The sequence below is a fragment of the Bos grunniens genome, chromosome 19, assembly GCF_055505025.1.
Source record: "Bos grunniens cultivar Pamir isolate PY7600 chromosome 19, Bosgru_T2T1.0, whole genome shotgun sequence".
NCBI lineage: Eukaryota > Metazoa > Chordata > Mammalia > Artiodactyla > Bovidae > Bos > Bos grunniens.
This window is the reverse complement of record NC_141183.1, coordinates 7022266-7050169: the sequence shown is the minus strand read 5'-3', so window position 1 is coordinate 7050169 and position 27904 is coordinate 7022266. Positions and strand designations below refer to the sequence as shown.

Below are 27904 nucleotides of genomic sequence, written 5' to 3'. Positions count from 1 at the left end.
ACCACCAGAAAGTCCCCCTCAGCCTTTCCTGACCTCAGTCCATGGACTGATTTGGGGGAGTGGGGAGACAAGATTTAAGCACTTTGGCATGCAAGCTTTCCCCACAAAGGGAAAAGGTTTAGGTTTAATTTCTATCCATCCACACCAGTAGCACTGGTGAGGAATGGAAGTTACTGGACTGGTGCTGAGCAGAGCCTCCAGGGAGGAAGGTCAACAGAACCACAGCGCAGGCTCAGAGCAGCCAAAGGGTGCCCCACTCTGTGAGGCCATCCGAGTGCACCTTCCACCTGCCAGTTGGACACCCTACCAGGCCCCAGAGTAAGAAACAAGGGTTACTGACGTCTCTGGCGACAGGCCAGGCGGGGATGGAATTCAGGCACGCCCTGTTTCTGGACCACATTGCCCCAGGGAGTTTTCTCCCCCGTGACTGTCTCATTTCCTCTTCTGAGCCAATCATTAACCCTACCAGGGTTCCCCCCGCAAGAGAAGCCACAGGAACAAGTAACTGGTCGAGGCCAGAAATGTCCAGGCTGCTTCCCTGGAGGGGCTGAGTCCCCGGTCACACAGCTGCTGTGGTCGGAGGGCAAGGCCCAGCCTCTCCCTGTGACTTCCACACGGTCTGGCTTGGCTGGGCAGGTCAGATGGAAGAGACCTGGATGTGAATGAAGCCCCTTGGCTTCCCAGCAGTGCTACCCAGGGGAGCTGTGTGCGGTGGGCTTAAGGCTGGGGGGCGGGGACAGCAGCTTCCAGGCACCCACCCACCTGGAGAGCTTCAATTCCACATGCTCCTCAGCTGCAAAACACCAGCCATGTGAGAAAAACTCTTGCTGGGCAGAGGAATGGGGGCCGGAGCCCCGCCTGGACCGAGGCCCTCAGCCTTTTGGGGAGGGAGGTCTGACACAGTCATGATTCCCCGGCTTAACTCCCTAGCCTCCAATTAAGCCAGTAACTCAGAACACCTCTACGCCCGCGGGTCAGGTGCCAGCTCTCCGTCTGGCCACCTGCGGAGGAGTCACCTGGCCCAAGCCCCGCCCACTCCTGGGCAACCTGAGACCCTCCGAAGGGGCTTAGGAGCTCATGGGTGGGGGAGGCCGAGCATCCTGGTCAGGAATCGCCCCCCTCTGGAGGCCACGGGGCTGTCCCCAGTCCCAGGGGGATCGCCAGCCTGGTTCTGAGCCCCTTCTCCCGTGACAATGGGGACGGGAGGATCGGCCTGTTTTCGGGGATCCCCAGGACCTCCCGGGACCCCTGGGTGGTCGTCGCTGGTGAAGTCCAGGCAGCGAGTCGGGAGGCGGATTCGCAGCCCGCCCCTCCACCCCAGGCCAAGGGACCCCGCGGGGCCGGCCCCCATCCCCGGCGCGCCCCTCCCTGCGGGCGCAGCCAGCGCTCGAGTCCAGCTTTATTGGCCTAGGCCTCGGAGGGGCGCTGCTTGAGCGTGACCGAGGCGCCGCTGCTGACCATGACGGCAGGGTAGAGCGGCTCCAGGAAGGAGGCGAGGAAGCGGTAGAGGAGGCTCACGCCGCCCGCCACGCCGTAGAAGGAGAGGCAGCCCGCCGCGCAGTCGAGCAACATGCCGAGCGTGCGGTGGTAGCCGCCGTGCAGCACCGTCTGCGTGTTGTTGTGCCACACGGAGAACTTGAGCGAGTCCCACTCCAGGCACCACGAGTAGGGGTTGCGGCCCAGCAAATAGACGATGTTGCGGCGCGGGCGGCCGCCGAGCGGGGGGCTGCGGCGGTAGGTGACGCCCAGGCACACCCACGAGTTGGACACGTCGGCCTCCCAGTAGTGGCGGCCCTCGGCCAGGCCGCGCGAGCACAGCACCTGCGGCCACTGTTTGAAGCCCGGGAAGGGGCCGCCCGCCGCGAAGGGCTCCAGGAGGATGCCCAGGTTCAGCACCGAGTGGGTCTCCTTGAACAGGAAGAGCTCCTCGCTGGCCGTGGTGGCGTCGAAGTTCAGGTTGCAGTAACCTGGGCCGAGGGGGTATGGGAAAGGGGCTAGGGTCCGCAGGCCCGGGGGGCAGAGCGCTGGAGGTCTGGACAGGGGAGGGCCGAAGCTCACAGCTTCGGCACAAAAGTCACCAAGTGCTTCCACCCCCAGCTCCCAAGAGCGGCCCCTCCATTCCCCTCTCTAAGTCTTCAACTCCAGCCTGCAGGGGTGGACACTGTCTGGCTGGGCGCTGTCCAAAGGCCTGCCTTCCTAGAGAGGTGGGCAACCAAGAGTCCCCCATCTGCCCTCCCCAGCCAAAGCCTAACAGGATCCCCTTTTCGGTTTGTGCAGGACACAAGACTGCGTGGGACTAAGGGAGCGTCAGCGGCTCCTGGAGGAGGTCGCTCAGAAGGGGTCATCAGAGGCTTCATCAGCTGTGACCCTGGAGACCTCAGAGACATCACCGATGATTTCTTAGAGAGTCACTTGGTCCCTCGCCCAGCCTGGGAGAGGGGCTGCAGGGACATTAACTGAAAAGGGAGACTGACTGTACAAGGGCCATCCAAGCTGGCTTGGCTAAAGTCCAGCGGAGGTCGGCAGGCACCCAGCTGAGGGCAGAGGCTGAGCCACATCAGGGCCACAAGGGCTGTAGAGCTGGCCTCTGGGTGTTGGTCAAGGCCCTGCCACCCATGGGCATGGGACAGGACAGCCTTCTCCCCTTCCTCTCAGGGCCGTGGAATCACAGGCCTTCTGAGGTCTCTAGTCCAGAGTACAAGGTCAGGGCAGGAGAGATCTGGCATCTTTCTGGAGCCTTGGCCTGAATGGAGGTGGAGCTGGGTCGGCTGGGCAACCAAGGGCCCTGTTCCTTTCCTTCCCACCCCTGGGGCTGGACCCCAGGACTGAGGACTCACACTTGAGAAGTATTTTCCTGTCCACATCCGGGGGCAGCACCTCATAGGAGTTCATCTTAATGCCTGGGGAAGATGGGGGACTTTGCTGAGGACACTTTCACAGCCCAGTGTCCTTCCAGAGAGGGGCATGGGCTTCCAGGAGGTTGAGTCACCTGGAGAAGGTGCACACAGACAGGCCGGGCTCTCTTACAAGTGTGCGGACTCCCAACTGCTGCCCTTGGGGCAGCCCATCCCCAGAAGGCAGGTGGGTCTCCAGTCGCCCCAGGCAAGCAGGTTCTAACTAACCCTTCAGGAGGAGCTGGTTGATGAAGCTGAGACCCATGTCCACCAGTCGGGTCCGGAGCTCTGCCAACGTCTCTGGCAGCTGGAGGAAGCTCTGCTTCTCCTCGCAGTTGGTGCCCATCAGGGGCTCCACGCAGGCAGGGAAGTGCTTCAGCCTGGGCAACTCCTGCAGGCAGGGAGGGGCTGGCAGTACCACTTGTTAGCCAGGCCCCAAGCAGGGGCCCGGGGCTTAGCGGTTCCCCAGAACCAGGAGGCAGGCGGGAAAGCTGCCCATGTTCAAACCCAGACAGCTTGCTCCCCTCCTCCTGGCTTTTCGGATATCTGAGTTAGGGCTGTCAAAGCCCCTGCAGCCCAGTGGATGTTGCCGTGGGCCTGGGTGGTGGGGGTAGGGAGGGGCCTTGCCTGCAGAAACTGCTGGTCGCTGCGGTTGGCAAGCAGGCTTCGGAGCCAGATGCTGTCCCCCTCCAGCTTCAGGAGCCGGTTGTGACTCTGCTGGATGGAGCCGCCCAGCTTCCCCAGGGCGGCAGCCTCCTCTTTCTCCACGAAATCCAGCACCTTCATCTGCATCTGTTTGATCTCCTGGATGATCTCTGAGAAGCAGGCGTTCACCTCGTCCCGAGTCGTCTGGATCAATTTCTGGGGGCAGGTGTGGGGGGACAGAGAGGTGTCTTTGAGCCCCACCTCCTTACCCTGCTTGTCAGGGCCCAGAGCTGGCTGAGGCATCACCTCTCTGTTTGCCTGGCCCCACACCATCCACTCCAAGCCCTTGAGAGGCCCCCTAAGCCTGAAGCAGGGTGCTGGGGAAGCCTGGGCCGGAGGTGGCGATGGGCCAAGCTTACCGAGAGAAAAGCCACCTGGCCCCGGTGCTTTTGGCTGTCAGAGGTGATGATCAACATCTGGTTCTCCACGTTGGCCTGGACCTTCCGAACTTCGACCTGAGGTGAGAGGGTGAGGTGGAAGAGGAGTGGGCCAGTGATTCAGATAGGTGTGGGCAGTCCCATGTCAGAGCTCAGAAGAAATGCACCTCTTCAGTTAAAAAAAAAAACCAGCCCTGTTTAGCTGCATCAGGTCTTAGCTGCAGCACATAGATCTCTCCTTTCGGTACATGGACTCTCCAGCTGTGGCATGTGGGATCTTCGTTCCCCAACCAGGGATTGAACCTGTGTCCTCTGCATTGCAGGGCAAATTCTTAACCACTGGACCACCAGGGAAGTCCCACCTCATGTTCTTAAGAGGTCTGAATGAGGATGGGTAGGGCTGAAGGGTAGATGACCCACCGACACCCCTCTATTTTTTTTGGCTATGAGGCAGGTAGGATCTTAGTTCCCCAACTAGGGATCAAACCTATGCCCCCTGAAATGGAAGTGCAGAGTCCTAACCACTGGACCGGCCAAGGAAGTCCCTCGGGGCCACTCTGCTCCTGTTCTCTCTCATTCCCTGAGAGACTCCCCATTCTTAGGAATCAGTTTCTCTGCTTCTGACAGCTGATGACCATAGGGTTCAGATCACAAGCAGCAGCTATGGAGGGGTTCAGTGATTTGAGACGCCTTGGAGGGGGGCAGTGGGGTGAGCAGGAGTCGATCAGATGCGGAGTCCTTTGCTCCCTGGGTCAGTGCCACCAGGTCCAGGCAGAACTGTGTCCCCAAGTCCTTCCACATAAGCCTCAGCTACCCCAGAGGCTCAGCGGTAAAGAATCTGCACAGGGAGATACTCAGGAGATACGGGTTTGATCCCTGGGTCGGGAAAATCCCTTGGAGGAGGAAATGGCAACCCACTCCAGTATTCTTGTCTGAAAAATTCCAAGGACAGAGGAGTCTGACAGGCTACAAAGAGAGTCAGATAGGACTGAGCGACTGAGCACAAGCACATCCCAGGGGCGGGCGCTGTCATGATTCACAATCTACTGTGGGACAGTGGGATTCCAGGTACCTGTCTGTGAACTGTTGCTGACCCACAGCAAAAGAAGAAGCTTGTGCCAGGCTGTAAATCAACACATTTCTCCCTTTGTTGAGAAGGTCCTGCTGTGAAAAAAGTGTCAGCTGAACTCAACAGTGTGGTGAGTTGGCTTACATTCTGGCCCAAGCTTCTTTCTTGCAGGTGGCTACGTTGGAATAGCACAGTTCTAGAATATGCTTTGGAGAAGGCAACGGCAACCCACTCCAGTACTCTTGCCTGGAAAATCCCATGCGGAGGGGCCTGGTGGGCCGCAGTCCATGGGGTCGCTAGGAGTCGGATATGACTGAGCGACTTTACTTTCACTTTTCACTTTCATGCATTGGAGAAGGAAATGGCAACCCACTCCGGTGTTCTTGCCTGGAGAATCCCAGGGACGGGGAGCCTGGTGGACTGCCGTCTATGGGGTCACACAGAGTCGGATACGACTGAAGCGACTTAGCAGCAGAATATGCTTGATAGAATGTTTCAAATATAAGCACTCCATCGAAGAAAGCAATCCAAATGGAGAAAACATAATTTGAAAATAGAAAAAAAGGGATTCACCCAACCTGACATGTTTGTATTTTGATATGATACCTTTCAGCCATTCCTTTCTCTGTGCAAAAAATTTTTTAAGTAGGATTCATCACAAATAACTTTGGGTCCTTTTTTTAAAAAAATAAAGAACTAACCATTTTATTAATTTTTTTTTTTTGATTGCAGTGCACGGCATGAGGGATCTTCCCCCACCAGGGATAAACCCATATTCCCCTAAGTGGAAGCAGAGTCTTAACCACTGGACCGCCAGGGAAGTCCCTGGATCCTTATTCAATCAATCTGATAGCACTTTGTCATGTCTTGCCAGGACCCTCGTGAGCATCACTTTGGGTGGTTTAGTCGCCAAGTGGTGTCCAGCTCTTTTCGACCCCACGGACTGTAGCCTGCCAGGCTTCTCTGTCCATGGGATTTTCCAGGCAAGAGTACTGGAGTGGGTTGTCATTTCATTCTCCAGGGATCTGCCTGACCCAGGAATCGAATCCAGGTCTTCTGCACTGCAGGCAGATTTTTTTTTTTTTAACTGACTGAGCTACCAGGGAATTCCGAGCATCATTTTAATGGCCGGAGAAGGAAATGGCAACCCACTCCAATATTCTTGCCTGGAGAACCCCACGGACAGAGGAGCATGGCAGGCTACAGTCTATGGGGTTGCAGAGAGTCAGACATGACTGAGAGACTAAGGACACTTTAATGGCTACAATCCTTTCCTTCCTGGAAAGGTGTGCCTGGAACACAGAGTCCTCTTGCTCCTCAGCCTCCCCTCCCCGCCCCTCCCCTCCTTCATCCACCCTCTCCCCTCCCCTCCCCCATCCACCTCCTCCCCTCCCCCATCCACCCTCTCCCTTCCCCCCACCCACCCCCCCCACTTCCGCATCCACCCGCTCCCCACTTCCCCCCACCTCCTTGCGTGCGCGCTCCTCCTCCAGCGGGATGGTGTCGTGGTTCTTGTGCTCCTCCAGCAGGCAGGCCCCGCACACGCAGCAGCCCTCGGTGCGGCAGTACAGCCGCCGGAGCTTGCGGTGCTTGCGGCACAGCCGGCTCTTGAGGTCCCACACGGGCTCCAGCAGCTGGTGCCCATGGAACACCTGGTCCTCTAAGTGGCTGCGCAGGTGCTTCTCACACAGGGAGGCCATGCACTGCAGGCACGACTTGACGGACTTGAGCTTCTCAGGGGCACAGAAGTCGCAGGGCACGTCCCTGGGCCCGGCCAGGCTCCGTGAGGACCCCAAGGTCTGGCCCTTGGCCTGGGTGAAGCAGGTCACCATCTCCTCCAGGATGACGTTCTTGCAGAGGCGAGGCCGCGTGGGGAAGCTCTCCCGGCACTGGGGGCAGTAGAGTGGCTCGCCCATGGTGGCCTGGTAGTCCCAGAAACCCTGGAGGCAGCTCATGCAGAAGTTGTGCCCGCAGGCGGTGGTGACTGGGTTGCGGAACACCTCCAGGCAAACGGGACAGAGGACTTGGTCCTCCAGCTTGCAGAGACTGCTGTCATTCATCAGGAACTGGCCTTGGGGAGCTCCTGAGAGCTTGGCAGTGGGCTGCAGGGCTGGGGCTTGGTCCTGGACTGGCCCTGGGAAGACGGGGCAAAGCCAGGTTGAAGCCAGGGCGGGAGTTGAGGGGCCTTTGAGGGGGACCCCTTTTCTTCTGTTGGAAACAGCTGGTCTGCCCACGGGGTACTGGGACTGTACCCACACAGGGGCATAAACTGAGGCTTGTGTTTTTGTCCCTGCCCGAATTCCTGGAACAAATCTTGGACAAGAAGGTAGATAGGCAGGAAGAAGTCACATGGCGACAAGGGAAACGAGCCGCTTCCCTGGCCTTTTGGGAGAAAGGTCAGCACACAAGTACTTACGTGAAACTCTCTGCATGTCAAGGAGAGCCAAAGGCTTGCTGCCCTGTGGATGGAGGGAAGAGAACACTTGGGTGCTTAGGCCCGCGTTGGGGTGGGGGGTGCGAGGCCCCAGGTCACCAGCTGCTGGGAGGACTCCCAGCCCAGTGTGCCCCAACCCCACCCCTTTACATCCCCTGGGGTTAGACGACCACCTTCTCACCTTTCCCTTTGGCTGCTGTTCTGTGGTCCCCCTATCGAGTTGGACCCCCTCCTTGAGACTGCCCACAGTTTTGCTCCTGATGTCACAATTCAAGCATGACCAGCCCCAGCCTTCTGCTTGTGATGTCAGCAGGGCAAAACAGACTCAATAAAGGAAGACGTGAAGATAAGTAAATAGTAAAACATGGTATTCCAGTTAATTAAAAAAAAAACACATATTACAGTTGATTACTAACAATGATGTGTGCCTGGTAACCATATATATTCATCTAGTCTTTAGTTTTAAAAGAAAACCAGCATGAAACATGTTTCTTCCTGAATGTCTTTATAGGACTATAAGGATTTTAAAGCTTTTCATCATCATTGAAATTGACTGCAAATGCCTCCTAGAGTTTGAATAATGCTTTTTTTGGGGGGGGGGGCAGGGGGGAAGGACAGGGTAGTACATGGAAGGGCTTCTCAGTGGTACTAGTGGTAAAGAACCCGCCTGCCAATGCAGGAGACATAGGAGACTTGAGTTGGATTCCTGGGTTGGGCAGATCCCCTGGAGAAGGAACGGCTGGCCATTCCAGTACTCTTGCCTGGAGAATCCCATGAACAGAGGAGCCTGGCGGGCTACAGCCCATGGGGTCGCAAAGAGTAGGGCACGACTGAAGCGACTTGGCACACACAAAACGTGCACGTGGAAATCAACTTTTCTTTTAATGTTTTTCCAGGAAAATTTACTTCAGAAAAAAAGAAAGGTGTCAGCGGACATGCTGCAGTGGTGAGGGGTCCTGCCCCTCCCAGGATATTCTTTGCTCTGGAACCTTCATCCCAGGAGACAGAGTCGCTGCTGCACCCAGGGCCCCCTGCAGTGGACGTGGGGGACTCAGTTTACTAAGCAGAGAAGGAAAGTGGCAACTAAGTGGCCGTGAGATCTTGGGCAAGTCGTTTCATCTCTTGGGACCTTGGTTCTCTGGTGAATCCACAGGGTTGTTGTAGAAGAGATCTCAAGGCTCATTCCTGGTTTGAAGTTGAGTGAGCCAAACATTATCCGACTGGTGATGCTCAAGATTGTCCTTTCCACTGTGGTTCTGATCTTCAGAAGGAAAAGATGACTGAGGCTTAGGAGAGAGTCTCATCACTGCGACAGCTTCTTGTCAGCGTTTGTTTCCCCAGCCTTCTCCCCCAGCAGGATACATGCCCTGAAGAGTCTGCAGCACGTCACTCTTTCTGTTTTTGGGCCTCCCCATGCAGCATGCAGGATCTTAGTTCCCCGACCAACATGGAGCCTGTGTCCCCTGCAGTGGAAGCACTGAGTCGTAAATCACTGGACCACCAGGGAAGTCGCAATATGTTACTCTTCTTTTAAAAAAAAAATTCATATTTATTTGACTGCTCCAGGTCTTAGTTATGGCATGTGGGATCTAGTTCCCTGACCAGGGATTGAAACTGGGCCCTCTGCCTTGGGAGCATCTTAGCCACTGGACCAGTGAAGTCCTCGTCTTTACTTCTGAAGAATATCTTCACTTGGTAATTCTACATTGGCAGCTTTCTTTTTAGTATTTTGGAGATTTAATTCCACGGTCTTTTAAAAAAATATATTTTTATTGTTACTTATTTTTTGGCCATGCTGCACAGAATATGGGACCTTAGTTCCTCCACCAGGGATCAAACCTTTCCCCGATGCATTGGAAGCATGGAGTCCTAACCGCTGGGCTGCCAGGGAAGTCCCTTCCACTGTCTTCTGGTTTATATTTTTCTGTTGAGAAGCTGACTGTCAGTCTTATTGCTGCTTCTTTGAAGGGTAACCTTTTTCCCCGCTTCTGGTGACTTGTAAGATTTTCTCCAAATTTGTTTTCATTTCATTCTGTTATTTCTATGCTGCTGTTCAGTTGCTAAGTCGTGTTCCGCTCTTTGTGACCCCGTGGACTGCAGCACGCCAGGCTTCCCTGTCCTTCACTATCTCCTGGAGTCTGATGTGTGTTCTTGTGTATCCTCCTTAGGATTTGTAGGGCTTCTTTTATTTGGCTGCCTTGGGTCTTAGCACATGGGATCTTTCGCTGCGGTGCACAGACTCTCTAGTTGTGGCACTCGGGTGTTAGTAGTTGCAACATGCAACTTAGTTCCCCAACCAGGGAAATCTTAGTTTCCTATCAGGGATGGAACCCGAGTTCCCTGCGTTGCAAGGCAGATTCTTAACCACTGGATTACAAAGTGCCTGTAGGGATTCTTGAATATGAGGCTGCCTTTAAGTATCTCCGAGGACCTTGATTACAGCTCAGCATCTCTACCCCTCTGCCTCTACCCAGGTTCTGATGAATAGTCCCTTGGCCATTAGGCAGCTAGCTGCTTGGCTGTTTCCTGTCTGCCTCCAGAATTGCCCTCTCCCACTCAAGCAGTAGGACTCCAGGACTCAGCTTTCGTTGTCAGTGCTTCCGGTTGGATTCCTGGGTCAGGAAGATCCCCTGGAGAAGGGATAGGCTACCCATTCCAGTATTCTTGCCTGGAGAATACCCATGGATAGAGGAGCCTGGCAGGCTACAGTCCACGAGGTTGCAGAGTCAGACACGACTGAACGACTAAGCCCAGCACAGCACGTTTCCAGGCACAGAGTGGCCGTGCAGCACAAGGCCGCAAAGAAGCGGACGTTTGCCGGAGCCCTGATAGAAGCAAGAGCTGAGCACCACGTCCCTTCTGCACCTGCCAACCGCACCCTCCTCCAACGTCAGGGTCTCATTTAAGAACTCTGCGGCGTCTTCCAAACCCTCCCCTCTCCAATAAGTGCTTGTCGGCTATCTATCATAATTGCACAAAGGAGGGCATATTTTGAGGGTGTTTTGCCAACTGTGTAGACAGTGCATGTGTGGAGCCTATTAGAATGAAATGTGAGTAGGAGCAATAGCCCAAGCTTAGACATAAAGCCACCAAGATTATCCAAGGGAGCTTGCTCACAATTTTCTTACAAGAAAGCTGAGAAAAACGAACTATTAGTCTTCTGTCCACTTTATGTGTTTTGCTAGAAATAATTAACAGAAAACTAACTGGTTAAAAATACTCAAATTTAGATACGAGGCTTAGATTAAAAAACAAATACTTATTTGGCTGTGTCAGATCTTACTTGTGACACTTGGGCTCTTTTACTGCAGCACACATACCCTCTAGTTGTGGTGGGTGGGCTTAGCTGCTCTGTGACATGTGGGATCTTAGTTCCCCGAACAGGGATCAAACCCATGTCACCTGCGGCGGAAGGTGGATTATTAACCATTGGGCCATCAGATTTCTGAGCTGCCAAATGTGACTTCTGACTTGGGGAAAATAAACAAGAGAGGACATAAAAGCACAAAGGCAAGCCCACAAGGGCAAAAATATGACTCATGAGGGCAAAAGCTAGAATTGGTTAAACTGAATTAAATTTCCCCCCAAAATCTCTTAGAAAACCATGATCTTAATGAAAATATTTTTAAGAATTAATGAAATAGAAAAACAATTTAATTGCATTACATAGTATTAAACTGACTTCACAGAGTTAACAGTTCACCCCAGGGGAAAGCTTCACGGATGAGAATCCTTCTGCATGGTATGATTCTTATAAAAAATTTAGCTTTGGCCTGCCACCTGGGCTCATGACTGAGCAGATTCAGTGGAACTGAAGTGATCTGTAAACAGTGCCATATAGAGCCTCCAGCAAGTCCCAACAGGAGACTCACCATGCAGACTCCAGGGTTTCGGAATAGACCCGTGACTCCTTTTACAGCGACTCTCCTTTTGAGGGCTTCCCAGGTGGATCAGTGGCAAAGAGTCTGCCTGTAATGCGGGAGACCCAGATTCCATCCCTGGGTCAGGAAGATCCTCTGGAGAAGGGCAAGGCAACCCACCCAGTATTCTTGCCTGGAGAATTCCACCGACCAAGGAGCCTGGCGGGTACAAAGAGTCGGGCACGACGGAGCGACTAATTCTTTTTTTCTTTCTTCGCCTTTTGAGAAACAGTCCCTGCTCCCTCATCATGGGAATCAAGAGACCATATGGTCTGAGTTGCCCATCAAAACCTACAAAGCTAATTTGAGGGGTAATTAACATAGACCAGAAATAGATGTGACTGTCTCTCAGACCTGGGAACAATGACTGTTTGCAGTGTCTTATGTTAGGGCTTAACAGGCGGATTCTTTACCACTGATCCACTTGGGAAGTCCTCAAAAGGCTTCCCTGGTGGCTCAGAGAGTAAAGTCGTCTGTCTGCAATGTGGGAGACCTGGGTTCGATCCCTAGGTCAGGAAGATCCCCTGGAGAAGGAAATGGCAACACACTCCAGTATTGCCTGGAGAATCCCATGGATAGAGGAGCCTGGTGGGCTGCAGTCCATGGGGTCTCAAAGAGTCCGACACGACTGAGCGACTTCATTTTCACTTTCATGTTAGGGGAGAGGGTAGGATTGTCTTTGTGTAAAGAATAGCTGCATCTTGTCACATGGAGGCATAAAGTTATTCTTACCATTTTGTATGAAGTTCAAATATGCATAGAAGTGAGTTTATAGATACTGAGCAGCCCCGGCTGTGGTTCCTCTCAGTCCCAACCCACCCAGACTGCCGGGTGCTGCTGGGGCTGAGAAGCTGCCGTAAGGGACGTGCGAGGGAGCTGGAGGGAGAGAGATGAGTCCCTTCCTGTTATCAGAGCAACCACAGCAATGCAGCTTCACTCTGGCAGCAACAGCTGGTCCCAGCAGTGCGGTGAGCCCCCGTCGGCAGCCTCCCTCGCAGGGCCCCTCCTTGACGGTACGCATTGTACGGATTTCTTTGCCATTCGCCAACCGGGGATGGAACCTGGTCCCACTGCAGTGCAAGTGCAGAGTCTTAAGCACTGCACCACCAGGCAAGTCCCGCCTCAACCTTCTGTTTTTCATTCTTTTTAAAAGTTTATTTTTGGCTGTGCTGGTTCTTCACGCTGTGCAGGCTTTCTCTAGTTGGCGGTGAATGGGGCTACTCTCTAGTGGTCGTGTGCGAGCTTCTCACTGGCCTCTGCTATTGCGGAGCACGGGTTCAATAGTTGTGACGTGTCGGCTCAATTGCTGCTCCGCATGTGGAAATCTTCCTGGATCAGGGATCGAACCTGTGTCTCCTGCCTTGGCAGGTGGATTGTTTACTAATGAGCCATCACGGAAACCCTGCATCTTGACCTTTTAATAATGCCAACCTCTTTTCTTTGCTCCCCAGAATTGGGAACAAATGGGCTTCCCAGGTAGCTCAGTGGTAAAGAATCCACCTGCGATGCAGGAGACCTGGGTTTGATCTCTGGGTCAGGAAGATCCCCTGGAAGAGCAAATGGCAACCCATTCTAGTCATTCTTGCCTGGGAAATCCCACGGACAGAGGAGCCTGGTGGGCTACAGTCCACGGGGTCATAGAGTCGGCCACAACGAACAGGCACACTCACTTGGGAGCAGTAACTCTGTCCTGCGATCCCCATGGCTGTGACACCCGAGTCCCCCAGGCCTTTTCCTTTCCCTCCCATTTACCACTGCTGTGGCCTCTTGTTGGAGCTGTTACAGCCACAGCCCTTCTCAGTACTCTTCTCTGTACATACCTCCTCCCCAGCTGTCAGCGCCCTGTAGGAGGGACGACCTAACTCCTTCAGAAGATCCCACATCCTGCCCGATGACTTAGGGATCAACACTTAAACTTGTGTGACTGGATTCTTACCTCACGTTCTTCCTCATCCTCCTGGCAGAGAAAATGAGCACCCCATCACCTGTTCTCTTCCAGGAAGACTTTTTTCCCTTAAAGCCCATCTCCTACTTCTCCCCATCTCCTTCCTGCTCTCTTGCAGGAAGCCCATCTGTCCCACCTTCTGTCCCTTGGCACTCTCTGGTCCTTTCAGATGCAGTGGAATGAAAGCCAGGAGAAAGAAGGTCCAGCCTCTTCCCTCCTCCCCGGCCCCCCAGGCAGTCTTAGCAGCAGGAGAAAGGAGGACTCTGTAAGAAACTCTGCTAGAAAAGGGTGCAGTGACATTCATCTCCTGAGGACAGTGTGAGAATCATCAATGTTGAGTGACAGGACTCCAGGAGCTCTGAGTATTGAGAACTACACACCAGAGGTTTCAAGATTCAGAAGTCTGTTTCATGTCTTTATTGACAAGAGGGGGGGGGGGGGAAGGGTCACAGCATTTCAGACTTTATTCAAAGACACAAACGGCAACAAAGGGCACCCACAAGTGACAGGTATGGTCCCTAAGGCCTGGCTCTAAGGCCATCCCGGAGGGTGTGGGTGACTTCTCAGCCCTTCCCCTCAGCATGTCTCCTCCTCCTCTATGCCTCACGGACACCCCTGAGATCAGTTAGAACTGTGCATAAACAAAGCCACTCCAGAGGAGGCTGGGCCCTGCTGGCCAGCGTCGCCCACGTGGCGGCCCTGGGCAGCAGGAGAGCGTGGGGCACTGCTCACGTGACCCCCCAGCCAATGGCTGGGCCTCTCTCTGGAGCGGTCAGCCAGGCTCTCCCTGAGGGAGCCGGCTTTCAGGAAAAAAATACCAACTTGGTTCACGAAGGGCTTGGGTAAAATACTTCCCCAGAAACCTTAAGAAACAATCCCTCTCAGATTCCTGGAGCGCTGAAACAACTGAGACTGTTGCTGGGTGGCCGGGGGAGGGAACCTGGGGAAAGGCGGCCCGCTGGTCCCTCTGAGCGCTCAGCGAGGGGCGCGCCGGTCTTCGCAGACTCCACAGCAGACCCGTGAGAAGCTTGATGAGAAAGACGCTTCCAGAGGGCCTGGCCCCCTCTGCCCTCCAGCCTCCTCGCTCCTGCTTGCTGACTTGGGACCAGAGGCTGGTTTTCAGATGAGCCCCAGACAAGCAGGTCTGCTTGGGCTTGCGGCCCCAGACGCCAAGGCTTGCCTCCTTTCAGTCTGACGGTGCTAACTCCCACTGACCAGAGCTCCTCACCCACCATCCTCTGGTTGATGGCAGCTTTTCCTTGACGTGTTCAATTCTTTTTCCCCGTGAAAGAGGTCAGGATGGACACCTGCAACCATTCTGCAGGGGTAACTGTTTATTGTAGGTAGCAGTTCCTCTAACATTTTACAGCTGTAAGAGTCCTGGGCACGGGCCAGACATCCGTGGTGCTGACATGCACGTTCACACTGGGGTGTAGACACAGTGTGTCAGCAGGCACCCCGGACACACACTTCTCCCCTACTCTACACACAGACGTGTGAGGGCAACATGAGGTTCCTGTCTGGGCAGGGGCCGGTCACAGGCTCGAAAGACACTTGGCACAGTCGATAGTCACTTTAAAGCAACCCTGACCCCAGAGCCATGCGGTGAGCAGCTGAGCTGGGGGGCAAAGGGAACCTCAGCTTAGAAGGAGCCACGGGCTTGAGGGATCTTTTATGAACAAAGCGCTCCCCACAGGCACCTCCCCTTCTCTGGACCACCTGCCATACTAGGAAAGTCACCCAGGGAAAAGCCAGGGCTCTCTGGCCCCTTTGAGCTCCATGACTGCTCACCAAGACTCGGAAGCTCAGACAGCAATCCAGTTACGAGCTCTGAGGCTTGGCTCCTGAGTCAAACACTGGATCTTCGATGCCTCAGCCCCCACAGAAGGAAGTGGCGGTGAGGGCCGGGTCAGATGAGGGGGTCCTGGGCCCGCCCGTCAAATGCACATACACACAGCGGATGGCAGGGGCTCACGACCACTGCCAAGGCCAGAAACCAAGAAGAGACACAAGTATCGCACTTTCGATCAAGGCATTTCTAAGAGACGATCACAAAAACACGCCACTTTTGATACTACAGACTACATTTGGCAACTTTCGGAGAAAACGGCTGTCTCCACCCCAAGGCATCAGAGGGTCCAAAATCCCTTTATCCTCGGCCCCAGTTTAAAAAGTCAGGGAAGGAAGACGGGCCAACAGAGGGCAGGCAAAGGCTACAGAAGCAGTTACACCAGCTACCTACAGTGCCCCCCAGTCTGTCTGTCTGACTCCGTGCAGGATACCGCCTGCCTTGAACCTCTTCTTGGGGAGAAGGTGAGCTATCTGGGGCCGGGGGACGGGGTGCCAGCTGCTGGAGAGAAATGAGGCAAGCCAAACATGGGGCAGCTGGTGGCCTGAATCCAGAGCTGCGACCCCCCCATCCTCCCCTCCTCAAAGAGGCTTTGTTCATAGGAATGTGGGGGTGCTCTGGCAACTCTATCCCTCACCGAAACCTCAATTCAACAGCCTAAACCAGACTCTGCGTCTGCTGCGGTAGTCTGGGGTGTGTGGGAGAGAAAGGTGGCGTGATGAAGCGACTGCCCGTGTCCAACAGGGCACACTCAGGTGAAAACGTGGCACAGCTCAGGACAACCCTCTTGCACGCGCTCCGGCTTCCAGGAAGTACAGCATCTGCAAGGACCTAGGGCTTCCTCCTCCCCGCCCCATCCTGAGACAAGCTCCACCTGGGAACCCAGCCCAGTGCTCTTGGAGAGGTTTGTTACAACACCGGCTAAGAAAAGAAAAGCAGGTTTCTGAGAAGGTACTGTGCAGCTGAAAGCGGCATCTGTCTTCGGGTTCCTGTGGCTGGGGGTGTGGCTCCTTTGGTTTTGACCAGAACTCTCCTCCACTGGGGGCCAGGCGCGGCTTGGCTTGGCAGTAGCTCGGTTACTGTACAGGAGCGAGACTGAATTTCACAGACGTGCTCGGCTGGGCGCGCTCGTCACTGAGGACTCGGGAGTTTACATCCGAGACCCTCTCTCCTGAAGAATCTGGAAGGGCAAGACGGGGGAGACAGGCTTGGACTCTGGGCGTGCACTGCTCTTAGGTGGGGTGGCTTCCCAGCCCACTGAGGGAGGAGAAAGAGACCAGAGTCACTTCTCACTGGGCCCGGTGGAGCAGCAGCAGGATGACCTGTTACCCTGGGAAGCGAGGCAGCACCCCTGAAGCACTACAGTATGAAGACGCTGGGGCAGGGCTTATGTGCTGCAGGGCCACCTCCCCTGAGCAAAAGGACACATCCAGCTCACCACACGTGGCAGAGGACCACCGCAGGCGGAGGAGGACCACCGCAGGCGGAGGAGGACCACCTCCCCTGAGCGGAGGGACACAGGCCAACTCACTACACTTGGTGGAGGATCACCACAGGGAGAAGGATCACCGCACAGGGAGGAGGACCACCTCACGCAGAGGAGGATCACCTCCCCTGAGCGGAGGGACACAGGCCAGCTCACTACACTTGGAGGAGGATCACCGCACAGGGAGGAGGACCACCTCACGCGGAGGAGGCCCACCGCACAGGGAGGAGGCCCACCGCACAGGGAGGAGGACCACCGCACAGGGAGGAGGACCACCTCCCCTGAGCAGAAGGACACAGGCCAGCCCACCACACGTGGAGGAGGACCACCTCCCCTGAGCGGAAAGACACTTCCGGCTCACCGTAGGCGGAGGATCACCGCAGTTGGAGGATCACCGCAGGTGGTGGAGGACCACCTCACACGGAGGAGGACCACCTCACGCGGAGGAGGACCACCACACACGGTGAAGGATCACCTCACATGGAGGAGGACAACCTCCCCAGAGCAGGACACAGGCCGGGCTCACCACACACTGATGACAGAGAAGCACTGTGGGTGTGTGTGTGAGGGGCATAGTGGAGGAAGGACAGAACAGTGTGCCACAAGCTCCCAGTAACCTCAGGGAGTTGGGGTGCGGGGGGTGTCACAGAGTTAACCCAACACCTTTTCTCTTGAGAGAGATAGAACAATTTCAAACTATAAAGGCAAAATACTTTCAACTCTGAGTTTCAGAATTCTCACCTTACAGGAATCAGTGGCCATTAGTTTTTCTTTTTCACCGATTTGCAGAGCCTGGGAAAAGACTACCCTACTTTAGTTCATGTGTCCTAAACTAAAAGCCTATGTCACTGCTTCAAAAATCCTGGTTTAAATGACATTAGTCAAAGGGCCAAAATGAAGGGGAAATGCAAAGCTGGCTTGAGAAGGAAGGGAAGAAGCAGAGAGCAGCAGTTCAGGCGGGGCAGAGCAGGGCTGGGAGCACAGTCAGGGACAAACGCCGGGCAGGGCGGCTCACCTTCGCCTTCTCGCTCGGCTCGATGACAATGCCGTTGGTAGAATTATTTAGTTCTCTGGAGACAACACAGAGGAACTCTGCCTGATCCTCATTCCCATAGTTATAGGAGGATCCGATGCTGATTAGCTGATCAGAAAAGAACACGGTCAACATACAAACAGGGATCTTAAAATATTTGCCACATGAATCAAACCCTCTTCCTGACTGAGTTTTGTTTTGCTTCTCAAAGGACAAAGAATTTGCTGGGACTATCAAGGCCCCAGGGGATACATGGATCCCAGTTATTCACCAGAGCATCACGACAAGGGTTTCCTGCTGTGGCCTGGCTTCCATCCCTGGCTGGGAACTAAGCCATGCAGCACAGCCAACCGACCAAACAAAAAAACCACTAATTCTTAAAAAAACAAACAAACAACTTTGTCTTTAAAATTTTATACCACGGAAAAAATACTTCTGAAGGGGAAGTATGACATTTTGCAACCCACAGCTGAACAAGAATGAGGCGCACACAGAATTGGTTCCGCCGTGGAAGACAGCTGTGAGGAGCCACCCAGTATTGGTGCTGAAGACAGAGAAGCCCGTGTTTGGTCTACAATGTAATACTGTTAACCCAGTAACTGTCCTTTAAGGTAACTATATGGTTACAGTTCAGCTGACCTCTTAAACTCTATGTAGAAACAAGCATGATTCACTGAATTTATAATACCATCGTTCGAGTCATGCTCCGCCTCCCGTGTGTTTTGAAGACAACAGATGAACAACTCTGCCATCTAGTGGAAGAAAACCGTAAAATCCTGGTTCTCAGGTGCTTTGTTTCGATGCTGTGGTGGTGAGCACAAAGCTAAAGGACAGAAACCCACAGGCTGACGGGGAAGGACCTCGCCAGGCTCCAGCTCGTCTGAGCCCTTCATGCCATGCCTGCTCACCACGCCGCGTGAACAGGGAGGGTCACTGTTAAACCCTGGTCTTCTTCAGCTACTTATTCTAGGATGTGTGAACAAAGCACTTTTGAAAGGAATCCCTGAAGGGGAAAAAACCCAAAGAGGCACTTTCAAGCCTAAAGAAGCTGGCTGGCTCCCTCTGGGCAGAATCACGCGGAAGTTCTGATATGAAGCCTGGAGACAGGACACCATTCTCAGTCTCACCCAGCTCATCACATCCTACCATGCAGAGTCCACACAGAAGGGCTCTTCTCCCCTAGCCCTACCCAATTCCTAGGGTGAGTTAACTGGCTACAGATGGTGACAGACTGTGGGCTCCTAGGCTGAGATACACCTTATGAAACGTTGTTTAGTTGCTAAGTCGTGTCCGACTCTTTTGCAACCCCATGGACTGTCACACACCAGGCTCCTCTGTCCATGGGATTCTCCAGGCAAGAATACTGGAGTGGGTTGCCATTCTCTTCTCCAGGGGATCTTCCCAACCCAGGGATCTATGTCTCCTGCATTGGCAGGTGGATTCTTCACTACTGAGCCACCAGGGAAGCCCCAAGAAACATTACCTGTTCGAATTTCCAACCATCGGACATAGTGGATACCATCTGCGTGAGCTCCTCCTCTTGGCATTGCAGGACTCGGTACACGTGCTTCACGGGGCCCTGCGACAACCACACACAGGCTCTGAGCAACAGTTTCAAGGACACAACAGTTTGCAGCTGCCTTGGTGAAGCTCTTCAGAAGAATAAAGACTGGAAAGGAGTGTGCTTGGAATTTTTTTCTTGGCAGCCACCCACTACCCCCTTTCAAGCCACTCTGTAGTTTCTCAATAAAAACTTATCCAAGGAAAGAAAGAAAATATAGGGTCCAAGAACATGAATAAAACAAAATAATCTTGAACTTCAGAAGTATGAATTATGTGAGCGACCATACTGATAAACTTATGACTTCATCTATTTCCCAAAGGAGAAAAGAGTAAAATTACTCAGGACAAAAAGGTTGCATTTTCTTCTTCAGTCTGTATAGCTGATACACACGCTGAGAATGATACCTTGTATGGAAGCACTACACTAACAGGGGCTCTACAGCGTACCAATGTTCAGGCTGTCCTACCCCGGCTGAAGCCACCTGAAACTGTTTCAGTGCTACACGGTAACGTTCCTGTGACAGACAAGTGTGTAATAAAATACACATACTTGGCCTTGTCCGTGGTTCCTGGCACAGACCTCTGAAAAACTACGTCAACTCCTGAGCTGCAGCAGGGTCTTTTGTATGCTAATCAGCTGGTCACCAGAAAGACCCAGCGGGTTAGAGGGTTAGAACTTGTGGCCCCACTCCCTGACCATGGGGGAGAGAGGAGAGACCAGAGATTGAGTTCAATCACCGAAGGCCAATGATACAGACAGCCTTTCCTACCAAATGAACCATCCTGAAGAACCCCTAAATGATGGGATTCCGGGAGCTTCCAAGTTGGCAAACACATCCATGTGCTTGGTGGGGAGTAATGGATGCTGGGGACTACACGGGGACAGAGGACCCTTTAGGCCTTCACCCCATGAATCTCTGCATCTGGCTGTTCATTTATATCCTTCATAATAAACTATAGTAAGTATAGCATTTCCCGAGTTACACCAATTATTCTAGTGAATTACTGAACATGAAGAAGGCATTGTGGGAACCCAGATCCCAACTAGCATCCATGCCCCGGGAGTCTGACACTGACTCTGGGTGGTCGGTGTCAGGACAGAACCGAACTGTTGATCACCTGGAGGGTGTCAAAGATGAGAAAGGTCGTGTGCTGGCCAGACTCAACTCTCTAAAACATAAGCTAGATCAGGAAGCCAAAAGGCTGAGCAACTGAGATGGATACCCCAGAGCTGCAGCACGAAGGCCCCCATGCTTGACCTATGTCAACACTTGTGACCTGGCCCACAGGGAACGAGAAGCCGGTTGTGAGACGGCTAAGGTGGCTGCAGGGAAGCAGGCTCGCCAGATGTGTTCCTGTTCACAGGACAATTCCAGGCGCACAGGACTCGGTATTTAGCAGTCAGGGACCATCGGGGTTGGGTCCAAAGCTGCACACTTACTGCCCATCTGAGAGGGTGAGAGAACCAAACAGCAGCCCAGGTTCAGAACAACGGCGCCCGGTCATACAGCGAGGGTCAGTTACCTTCTATCAGATTTTAAGACAATCTGGACCATTTTCTTAAGAATGATGAAAACTTAGCCCATTTTTAAAAATGATGAGTTGCCTTCAGCTGTCTGGAAAATCAGAACAATTTGGGAAATAGTCGATGAACAAAAGTAGCTACTAAGTACCGTGGGCTACAGGTCCCAAGTGCTGTACCCTTCTCTTCTAGTCTTTTCTGCAGTCCTGGAAGGCAGGCATTGGCTTCTTTCTAGACGGAGGACACTGGTGTTCAGGGCACAATATCTTGCCCAAGCAGTGTGATGACTAAGTGGACTGGAGGTAGAGCTGGGATATGAACCCACATCTGCCTGACAACACTACAGTCTTTCTTGTATACTTTGTCCTTCTGAACGAGGTTCCATTCAATAAGGTGTTAAGATGAAAAAAAAGAAAATTCCTTCCATATAAAATACAGGACAAATCCTGTGACAGTTTCAATCACCCCAGCTGCGCAGTGGGGTCGCACAGAGTCGGACATGACTGATGCGACTTAGCAGCAGCAGGAGCAGCTGCGCAGTGCAGGAATGACCAGGCGTTTCACACTGTAAGATGCAGAGCATCACGAAGACCCGACAGTGCCGCACTGTCCAAGTCCCAGTTATCTGAGATAACCGTAACGCCTCTTCTTTACTCTCCTCTTCCCAAGTAAACCATCATCACTCTCAAATGCACCAAGATCCATCTCACAACAAAAAACGCTTCCGGGGATAGCGGAGTAACAGGATGGTGGCAGCCACTGAAGAGAAGCGAGGCCACTGAGAAAAAGTGGGGGAGGCCCTCTACATCCCGGGCTTTACCCGACTGCCTGCCAGGCGCGTCTTCTTTCAACAAAGACAAGGTGAAGGAGATACCGAGCTTGAGGAGACAGCCACGGAAATCCACATGCAGCCTTAAGGTGACGTGGGACAAATGTAAAAGGGGACGTCTTTGAACGACATCAAACCCACTGCCCACCCAGAGTCCCACTAAATAAAGGGGACAGGTGGAAAGATCAGTTAACATCAAAAGGGGCTTGACATTCCTAGAATAAAAAAGCTTCCAGCTAGGTATAAATCCATTAGCCTCAAAACCGAAAAAACTAACTTAATTACTGTCATCAAATAAAAACCTCACAGCACTCTCAAGGAATTCACTGACGGCGAAGAACTGAGAGTGTTCAGGTGCCACGATTTGAATGGTTTCAAATTTTATACTTGATGGTATCATTAAAACTTATATTAAGCATCAAAGGTTTGTTTTTTTGTTTAATGTGAAAAACAGGATGGATGAGATTCGCAGAACGTCTAAGCTATCACATATCTGTCAGAGTGAAGGAAGCCACGTAAATACACTAGGAGACGGCAAAAAAAATTGGTGACGCTAGATCATACTTCACATGGTAACCTGCAAACCAACTGTGAGTTCATCTCTGAACATTAAAAAGGAGCCTTTCATCCCAGGTTTCAGCACCAAAAAAAAAAAAAAAAAAGCCTTTCAGCCACTGGCCAGATGGAGAAGAACTAAATGATTAGGCCTCCTTTCCACCTTTGCAAAGTGCTGGAGATAAAACGGAGAACAGACTTCATTATCATAGGGGTCAGGTGTTCATCCAGATAATTCCATTCAGAGCCAGAAAGAAATTTGATTCATGAAGTCTAACACAGAACATGCAAGGAACAAGTTTCTACTTTTGAAATTCTGTATTGCGATAGATCTCAAGAAAGCAACCATCACCAGTATCGGATGGGACAGGAAACAAGTCATGCTGGAGTCGGACTCTGTCCCATTAGTGCAGTTAAACCCTCTTAAAATACCGGCCTGTTTTTCCTGCTAGACTTTAAGCTTCTTGAGGGCATGGCCCTCCTATCAGTCGGGGTCCCCAGGGCCTAAGAGAAGTTATCGTGGCTACTTGCTTGAGACTGACGACCGGTGATGTGCCATGAGACGAGCTGAGTGTGCCCCACTGCCTTCCCTGCTCTAACTACACAGCAAATTCGGTTGGATTTTTGTCACCAAATCTACTAAGAAAATCCAGACTTCCTAAAAGAAAGAGAAGCTTGATATTACTTTCTTAGAAGCGTGATTCACAAGTCATGTGCAAAGTCTATGCCATGCCAGTGTGTGTTAGCAGCTGGCTGTTGACACGGTCACAGGCTGAAGGCTGGTCCTCACAGAGAAGCCACCAGGTAAACAGGCAGAAGCAAGGCCTCGCTCAGCCCCCACGTGGACACGGAGGGAGGCAGATGCTCTGCTGGAGAGAACAGGCTTTGAACCTCAAGTACGGCGACTCCTCCCACTGCCAGATGGCGAGCAGCCACTATTTCCCGTTCTTCTAAGGGGACATGGGCCTGTTTCGTTCTCTTTGTGATTTCGCCTCTGTTTCCCTGTTCTGAACAAGTCTGGCGGAATATGTGCTGCCTGTCTGGCAGATGGACCGTATGCCACACGGAGACCTCCGGCTCACAGGGGAGACGCAGGGCTCTCAAACGGTACACTGTCCGTTTCTGATCACCCCAGACATGGGGACAAAGACTGACACATGGGACATTTTCCCCTTAAGAGCTCAAAACCCATTACCTGTGAAGTTCTGTTCTCGTTGTCCCGTATTCTTTCCTTAACCAGTCGCACAAGAGATGCAATGTTGTAAAACTCCGCTTCCTCCAGCACGCCTAGAAGGAAGACCAACCTGTGGTCAGAGGTGTGTGAAGTCCCCAGAAAACAGCAGAAAGAGGCTGGAGAACACGTGCTTGCTAAGAACTGCATCTTTCACTGCAAGTCTAGTCTCCCTCCTGCAGCCTCGGGAACGCTCCTTTGCTGTTTGCTGGGTGTCTGTGACCTTTTCCCCAACATCAGTGAGGCAGGCGAAAGGCTGCTCCGTTTACTGTTTCGCCCCTGCGGTTTCCCACCTGCCACCTTCCCTGGCTCTTCCTGCTCCTGCCCATCAGCTGCAGGACGCCTTAACCATATGTCACTCAGTTCCTGGAGCTAGTCCCGCTGGACAACTCCTGAGCTTGCAATTTCTACCCAGTCTGTCCTAAAAGTGACCAATGTCTCTCTGTTTAAGTGTAAATTTATGTGGACCAGTAAAGCAATTATCCTTTAATTTAAAATAAATAAAATTTTTTAAAAAGAAAAAATTATGTGGACCAAATTTAACAAGATGCTTATTATCTGAACAGTGTAAAAAGCAGTCAATGAAAGAATCCCATGCACAGGACTTCCCTGGAAGTCCAGTCATTAGGATTCGGTGCTTTCATGGCCGAGGGCCCAGGTTCAATCTCTGGTCAGGGAACTAAGATACTGCAAGCTGTATGGCATGTCCAAAAAAAAAAAAAGAATCCCATGCTTAACAAAATCAAAGACCTGGGACAGGACAACTAAAGGGGATGTGTGATCCTGGTCCAGGAAAAAAAGTTGCTATAAAGACTTTTGTTGAAACAATTGACCAAATTAGAATGTTAGCTATAGTTAAAGTGTTTATCAATATTAAATGTCCTGAATTTGATAACTATATGGTGGTTACGTGAGAGAATGTCCTTGCTCTTGAGAAATAGACCGTGAAGCACTAAGGGGTCAAGTCTGTAATCTAGACTCAAGAAGTTCAGAAATAAAACTGTGGAAAGGGGAGAGGAAGGAGCGGGGAGGAGGAGGAGAGAGATGAATGAATGATAATGCAAATATAACCCAAACTGTTGATTTTGGTGAATCTGGATAAAGGGAGTTCTTTGTACTATTCTTGCCCTTCAAAATCATTTTTTTAAGGCATTAGAAAAGGTGCTTAAGATTCTTCTTTTGAAGAAACAAAGACTACCCATGAGCTGGTAATTGCTGTGGATGGTACCATTCCAGTTACTTTGTATGCATTTGAAATGTTAAGAAAAAAAAGGGGGGGGGCATTAAAAATAAAAAGGGAGACCGATTCCTCTTTTGACTGGTTGTAACAGCAGTGTTCTTCAGCCGTTTCATTAGCAAGCACGGCCATTTCAGCTTTCTTATGCAGAGAGAATGCTCCCAGGTTAGGGTGCCCTGCATCAAGGGACAGGCTCCCATCTTAACTGAATGTCTCAGTGAGACGAAGATAGCCTTTTAGAAAGACATCTAGACCCACTTATAGTTCAAGTGCCCTACAAACCAAAAGGATGAGTCAACTAATGATGCCCCTGACAATGGGCTGGAGAATGAATTAGGTCAGATGCAAAAATCTACAAGGAAGCATGAGACCAGTCTTAAAGAAATGAGGCCAAGCCTTCATTATTATTTCTTCTTTTTTTTTTTTTTACTGCTGCAAGTTCAAACTAAAATTGAAAGAATAAATACCTAAATGTCAGAGATTTGCTGTTTCAGGCTGTGGATATTCACTGCTAGTAATAAGTCAATGTAAAAAGAGGTCTTGATAATTTTGCAGGTCCAGAAAAAACTCTACCTCCAAAGCTGAGCTGTGTCTCTTCCCAAAGGAGGATGAGAACAACAGGGCTCCTCCAAGACCCTCTCAGACTAGAGGAGGTGACTGGAGGCTCCCCGCTTATATTTAAAAAGCTTTGCTTCCTGTGCACCTGAGCCTGCTAAAAATCTCAAAATTCAAATCTCAGGACTTCCCTGGTGGTCCAGTGGCTAAGACTCCACGCTCCCAATGCAGAGGGCACAGGTTCAATCCCTAGTCAGGGAACCAAGAGCCCACATGTCACACAGCATAGCCCTCCCGCCACCAGAAAAAAAACCTGTGAAAAATACATTCCAATCTATGAAACAGCTTTAAAGATTTGACCTGAATTTTGAAGATGCCCAGCACAAACAGTGTCCTTACCTTCTTCTGCCAACTCCTTTGTAATGATGAGCTTCCCGTGGCGGAGGTAGTTTAGGATTGGACCAAAGTAGGTAGGGTCCCTGTCAATCAGATAGGCCCCTGTCTCGTCCTGCCAACCAAACACAAGGGTATCACTGTGGAGCTTTCATACTAAGTTAGGGCAGGGTCTCCACCAGTCTGTCACAATTCACACGTGAGAGGGCAAGTTCTATTAGGTGTTTATCACTAACTACTGGCAAGAAGGCTAGCTTTAGGGGTCTTGTACTTCAAGATCATTTCTGGGAAGGTGTTGCAGATGTATAGTCATATTCATTATCTAGGCATTGACTTGAACTTCTAAAATTTTTACTCAGACACGATTACGAGTCTCTTCTCAGCCTTTTGGGTAAGATCAAGCGTAGATACAATTACCAACATTCTTCCTGTGGGATATTTGTTATAAAGAAACAGAGGAAGAAAATGCCATAGCTGCGTGATCTAAATTTCTGCTTGAGACAGACATTCTGACTTCTCTATTGTCCCTGAATCACATTCCTAATTCTAAGAAAACCTCTGTTTATTTGGCAGTGCTCCTGAGCTGAGGGCCAACGGCAGTGGGAGTCTGCGTTGGCAGTTGTAACTCACACACTCCAGATCTGTGCCCAGAGGAAGCTTGGCATGGCCGGGACTTGGCTCTGAGCAATTTTAATCCTACTCATCTTTACAGTAAAGGGAACAAGAAGAAACTGGCTTCTACTGCAACAAAGAAGATTCAGGACAGATAAAATCGTTCCTTTATAATAAGCAAGGTTTTGGAAAACTCCTTAAGTTAGGGCAGGACAGTGTGCCTTCAATCTGAGATTACAGGAGACGTAGCAGATGAATAAATGAAACTAACCAATGTTTACTTAACCCTTACTCTGTTGCAAGGGAACAGCTAAGTGCTACATGGGATACAGGCGATGCAGGCAACAGTCAATGCTTTTAAATCAGAAACTAAAAGATGAACGTGTAAAGTTAAAAAAAAACCAAACAGCTCAAACTGAAAATGGGTTAAGCGTCTTGTCACCTCTCAACTCTTTGGTTAGCAGCCATGCATCTTGCCCAACAGTACTCTTTGGGTTTCATTTTCCCTGGTCTTAATCCTTCAGCTTAGGTTTGCATTGGCAAAGGACAACCTCTTTTCTAGGAATGTATCTGAGCTCAAACCGGGACCTAAAACAGTGACAGTTACCAGATACGAGCCCAGGACCGCAGGAAAGAAGTGTGGGATCATGACAAGCGCTTCCTGCAACTGTCGAAGCCATCATCACACCCAAGCTTTCACCCAACTTGGCAGAGGGGTCCGAGCGGAAGTCTCAGAAAGCTAGCTACCTGGATGCCTTAGCTCGCCCTGACCCAATTCTGGATGCGTCTGCCATAGGCAATGAGGGTCTTGACGAGGAACCAGGGAAACGAGGAAGTCAGGGGAAAACTCAGGCAGACCTGAGGGGCTGGGATGAGGTGCAGAGAGGAAGGGGAGAAGGGGTGTGGAGCGGACGCTCACGGGTGAAGGTAGGCACAGCGCGGGGAAGCAGCCGCTGAGAACGAAGGGTGCGGTCAGAGAGAAAGTCTGCGTGCGTCTGGGGCTGGGGCAGAAAAGCCCCCAGGGCTGGCTGGCTGGGAAGGACGAGGAGGAGGGGGTCCCGGCCCCAGGCGCCCTCCGGAGAGAAGAGCGTCGCAGGAAATCCGGGGACCAGCCTGGGAGGAACGAGGGGGTCCGAAGGCCGGGGGCGCGCCCGAGGGCGGGGCGCACCTTGTCCGAGTCCAGCTCCGGGTCCTCCTGGCAGCAGAGGCGGCAGAGAAAAGACTTGGGCTCCCGGCCTAGGGTCTGCCTGGTGGTCACGAAGTAGGTGCCGCCCACGTTCAGCCGGACCCAGCGGGCCGCGCCACCGCCCCCTGTCCGCTCCGGCGGCCCGGGACCCGGCTCCAGCGGCTGCGCGGCGGCGGCGGGGGGCGGGCGGCCGTGCCCGCGGGGCGTGGGGCCAGCGGGGCGAGGGCTGGGGGGCCCGCGGCCCGGGCCGCCTCCATCGCCCAGCCCGCTCCCGCCGCCCCCTCCCAGCCCCGCCATGGCCGGGTCGAGCTGCAGCTCCGCCATCTTGGGCCGCCGCCGCCGCCGCCGCTTGCTGCCCGCGCGCCGCCGGGCCGGCCCATCTCTCGGCAGGGAGAGCCGGGCCGGCCCATCGGCGGGGGTGGGGCCGCGGGAGAGGGACGGGAGCACCCCCAACCAGCGTCCGCGTCCCCGGGCTGTGGAGGCGCTACGCCCGCCCCCGGAGGCGGAAC

The 27904-nt window shown here is 52.5% G+C and overlaps 2 protein-coding genes across 3 annotated transcripts; both read right to left on the bottom strand.

Moving 5' to 3' along the window:
* Positions 1–1387: 1387 nt before the first annotated feature.
* Positions 1388–12420, bottom strand: LOC147351054 (E3 ubiquitin-protein ligase TRIM65-like). Its single transcript, XM_086360958.1, has 8 exons — positions 12337–12420; positions 7462–7504; positions 6512–7179; positions 3959–4054; positions 3522–3755; positions 3123–3285; positions 2838–2900; positions 1388–1967 (listed from the first exon to the last, which is right to left on the bottom strand). The coding sequence occupies exons 1-8, from the start codon at positions 12418–12420 to the stop codon at positions 1408–1410; spliced, it is 1911 nt and encodes a 636-aa protein (XP_086217084.1). The 3' UTR covers positions 1388–1407.
* Positions 12421–13730: 1310 nt separating this feature from the next.
* On the bottom strand, positions 13731–27810 carry KCTD2 (potassium channel tetramerization domain containing 2). Of its 2 annotated transcripts, XM_086356084.1 has the most exons (7): positions 27378–27810; positions 25604–25712; positions 23377–23468; positions 19196–19291; positions 17695–17820; positions 17421–17471; positions 13731–16373 (listed from the first exon to the last, which is right to left on the bottom strand). In XM_086356084.1, exons 1-7 carry the CDS (start codon positions 27717–27719, stop codon positions 16344–16346), a joined length of 846 nt encoding a protein of 281 aa, XP_086212210.1. In that variant the 5' UTR covers positions 27720–27810; the 3' UTR covers positions 13731–16343. The 2 variants fall into 2 exon arrangements, with proteins under 2 accessions (XP_086212210.1, XP_086212211.1); XM_086356085.1 differs by lacking the exon at positions 17421–17471 and having other exon boundaries at positions 27378–27800.
* Between the last annotated feature and the right edge of the window lie 94 nt (positions 27811–27904).

Bases quoted from the DNA above. Each gene is read 5' to 3' on its own strand.
- KCTD2 (XM_086356084.1), bottom strand. From the start codon at position 27,719: ATGGCGGAGCTGCAGCTCGACCCGGCCATGGCGGGGCTGGGAGGGGGC. The intron at 23,469-25,603 runs GTAAGGACACTG...TCTTCCTTCTAG, and splicing joins AAAGGAGTTGGCAGAAGAAG to GCGTGCTGGAGGAAGCGGAG. The intron at 17,472-17,694 runs GTGAGCCGCCCT...GTCTTTTCCCAG, and splicing joins AGCCGAGCGAGAAGGCGAAG to GCTCTGCAAATCGGTGAAAA.
- LOC147351054 (XM_086360958.1), bottom strand. From the start codon at position 12,420: ATGCGTACCGTCAAGGAGGGGCCCTGCGAGGGAGGCTGCCGACGGGGG. The intron at 7,180-7,461 runs GTAAGTACTTGT...CCGTCTTCCCAG, and splicing joins TGACATGCAGAGAGTTTCAC to GGCCAGTCCAGGACCAAGCC. The intron at 3,756-3,958 runs GTAAGCTTGGCC...ACCTGCCCCCAG, and splicing joins GCCAGGTGGCTTTTCTCTCG to AAATTGATCCAGACGACTCG.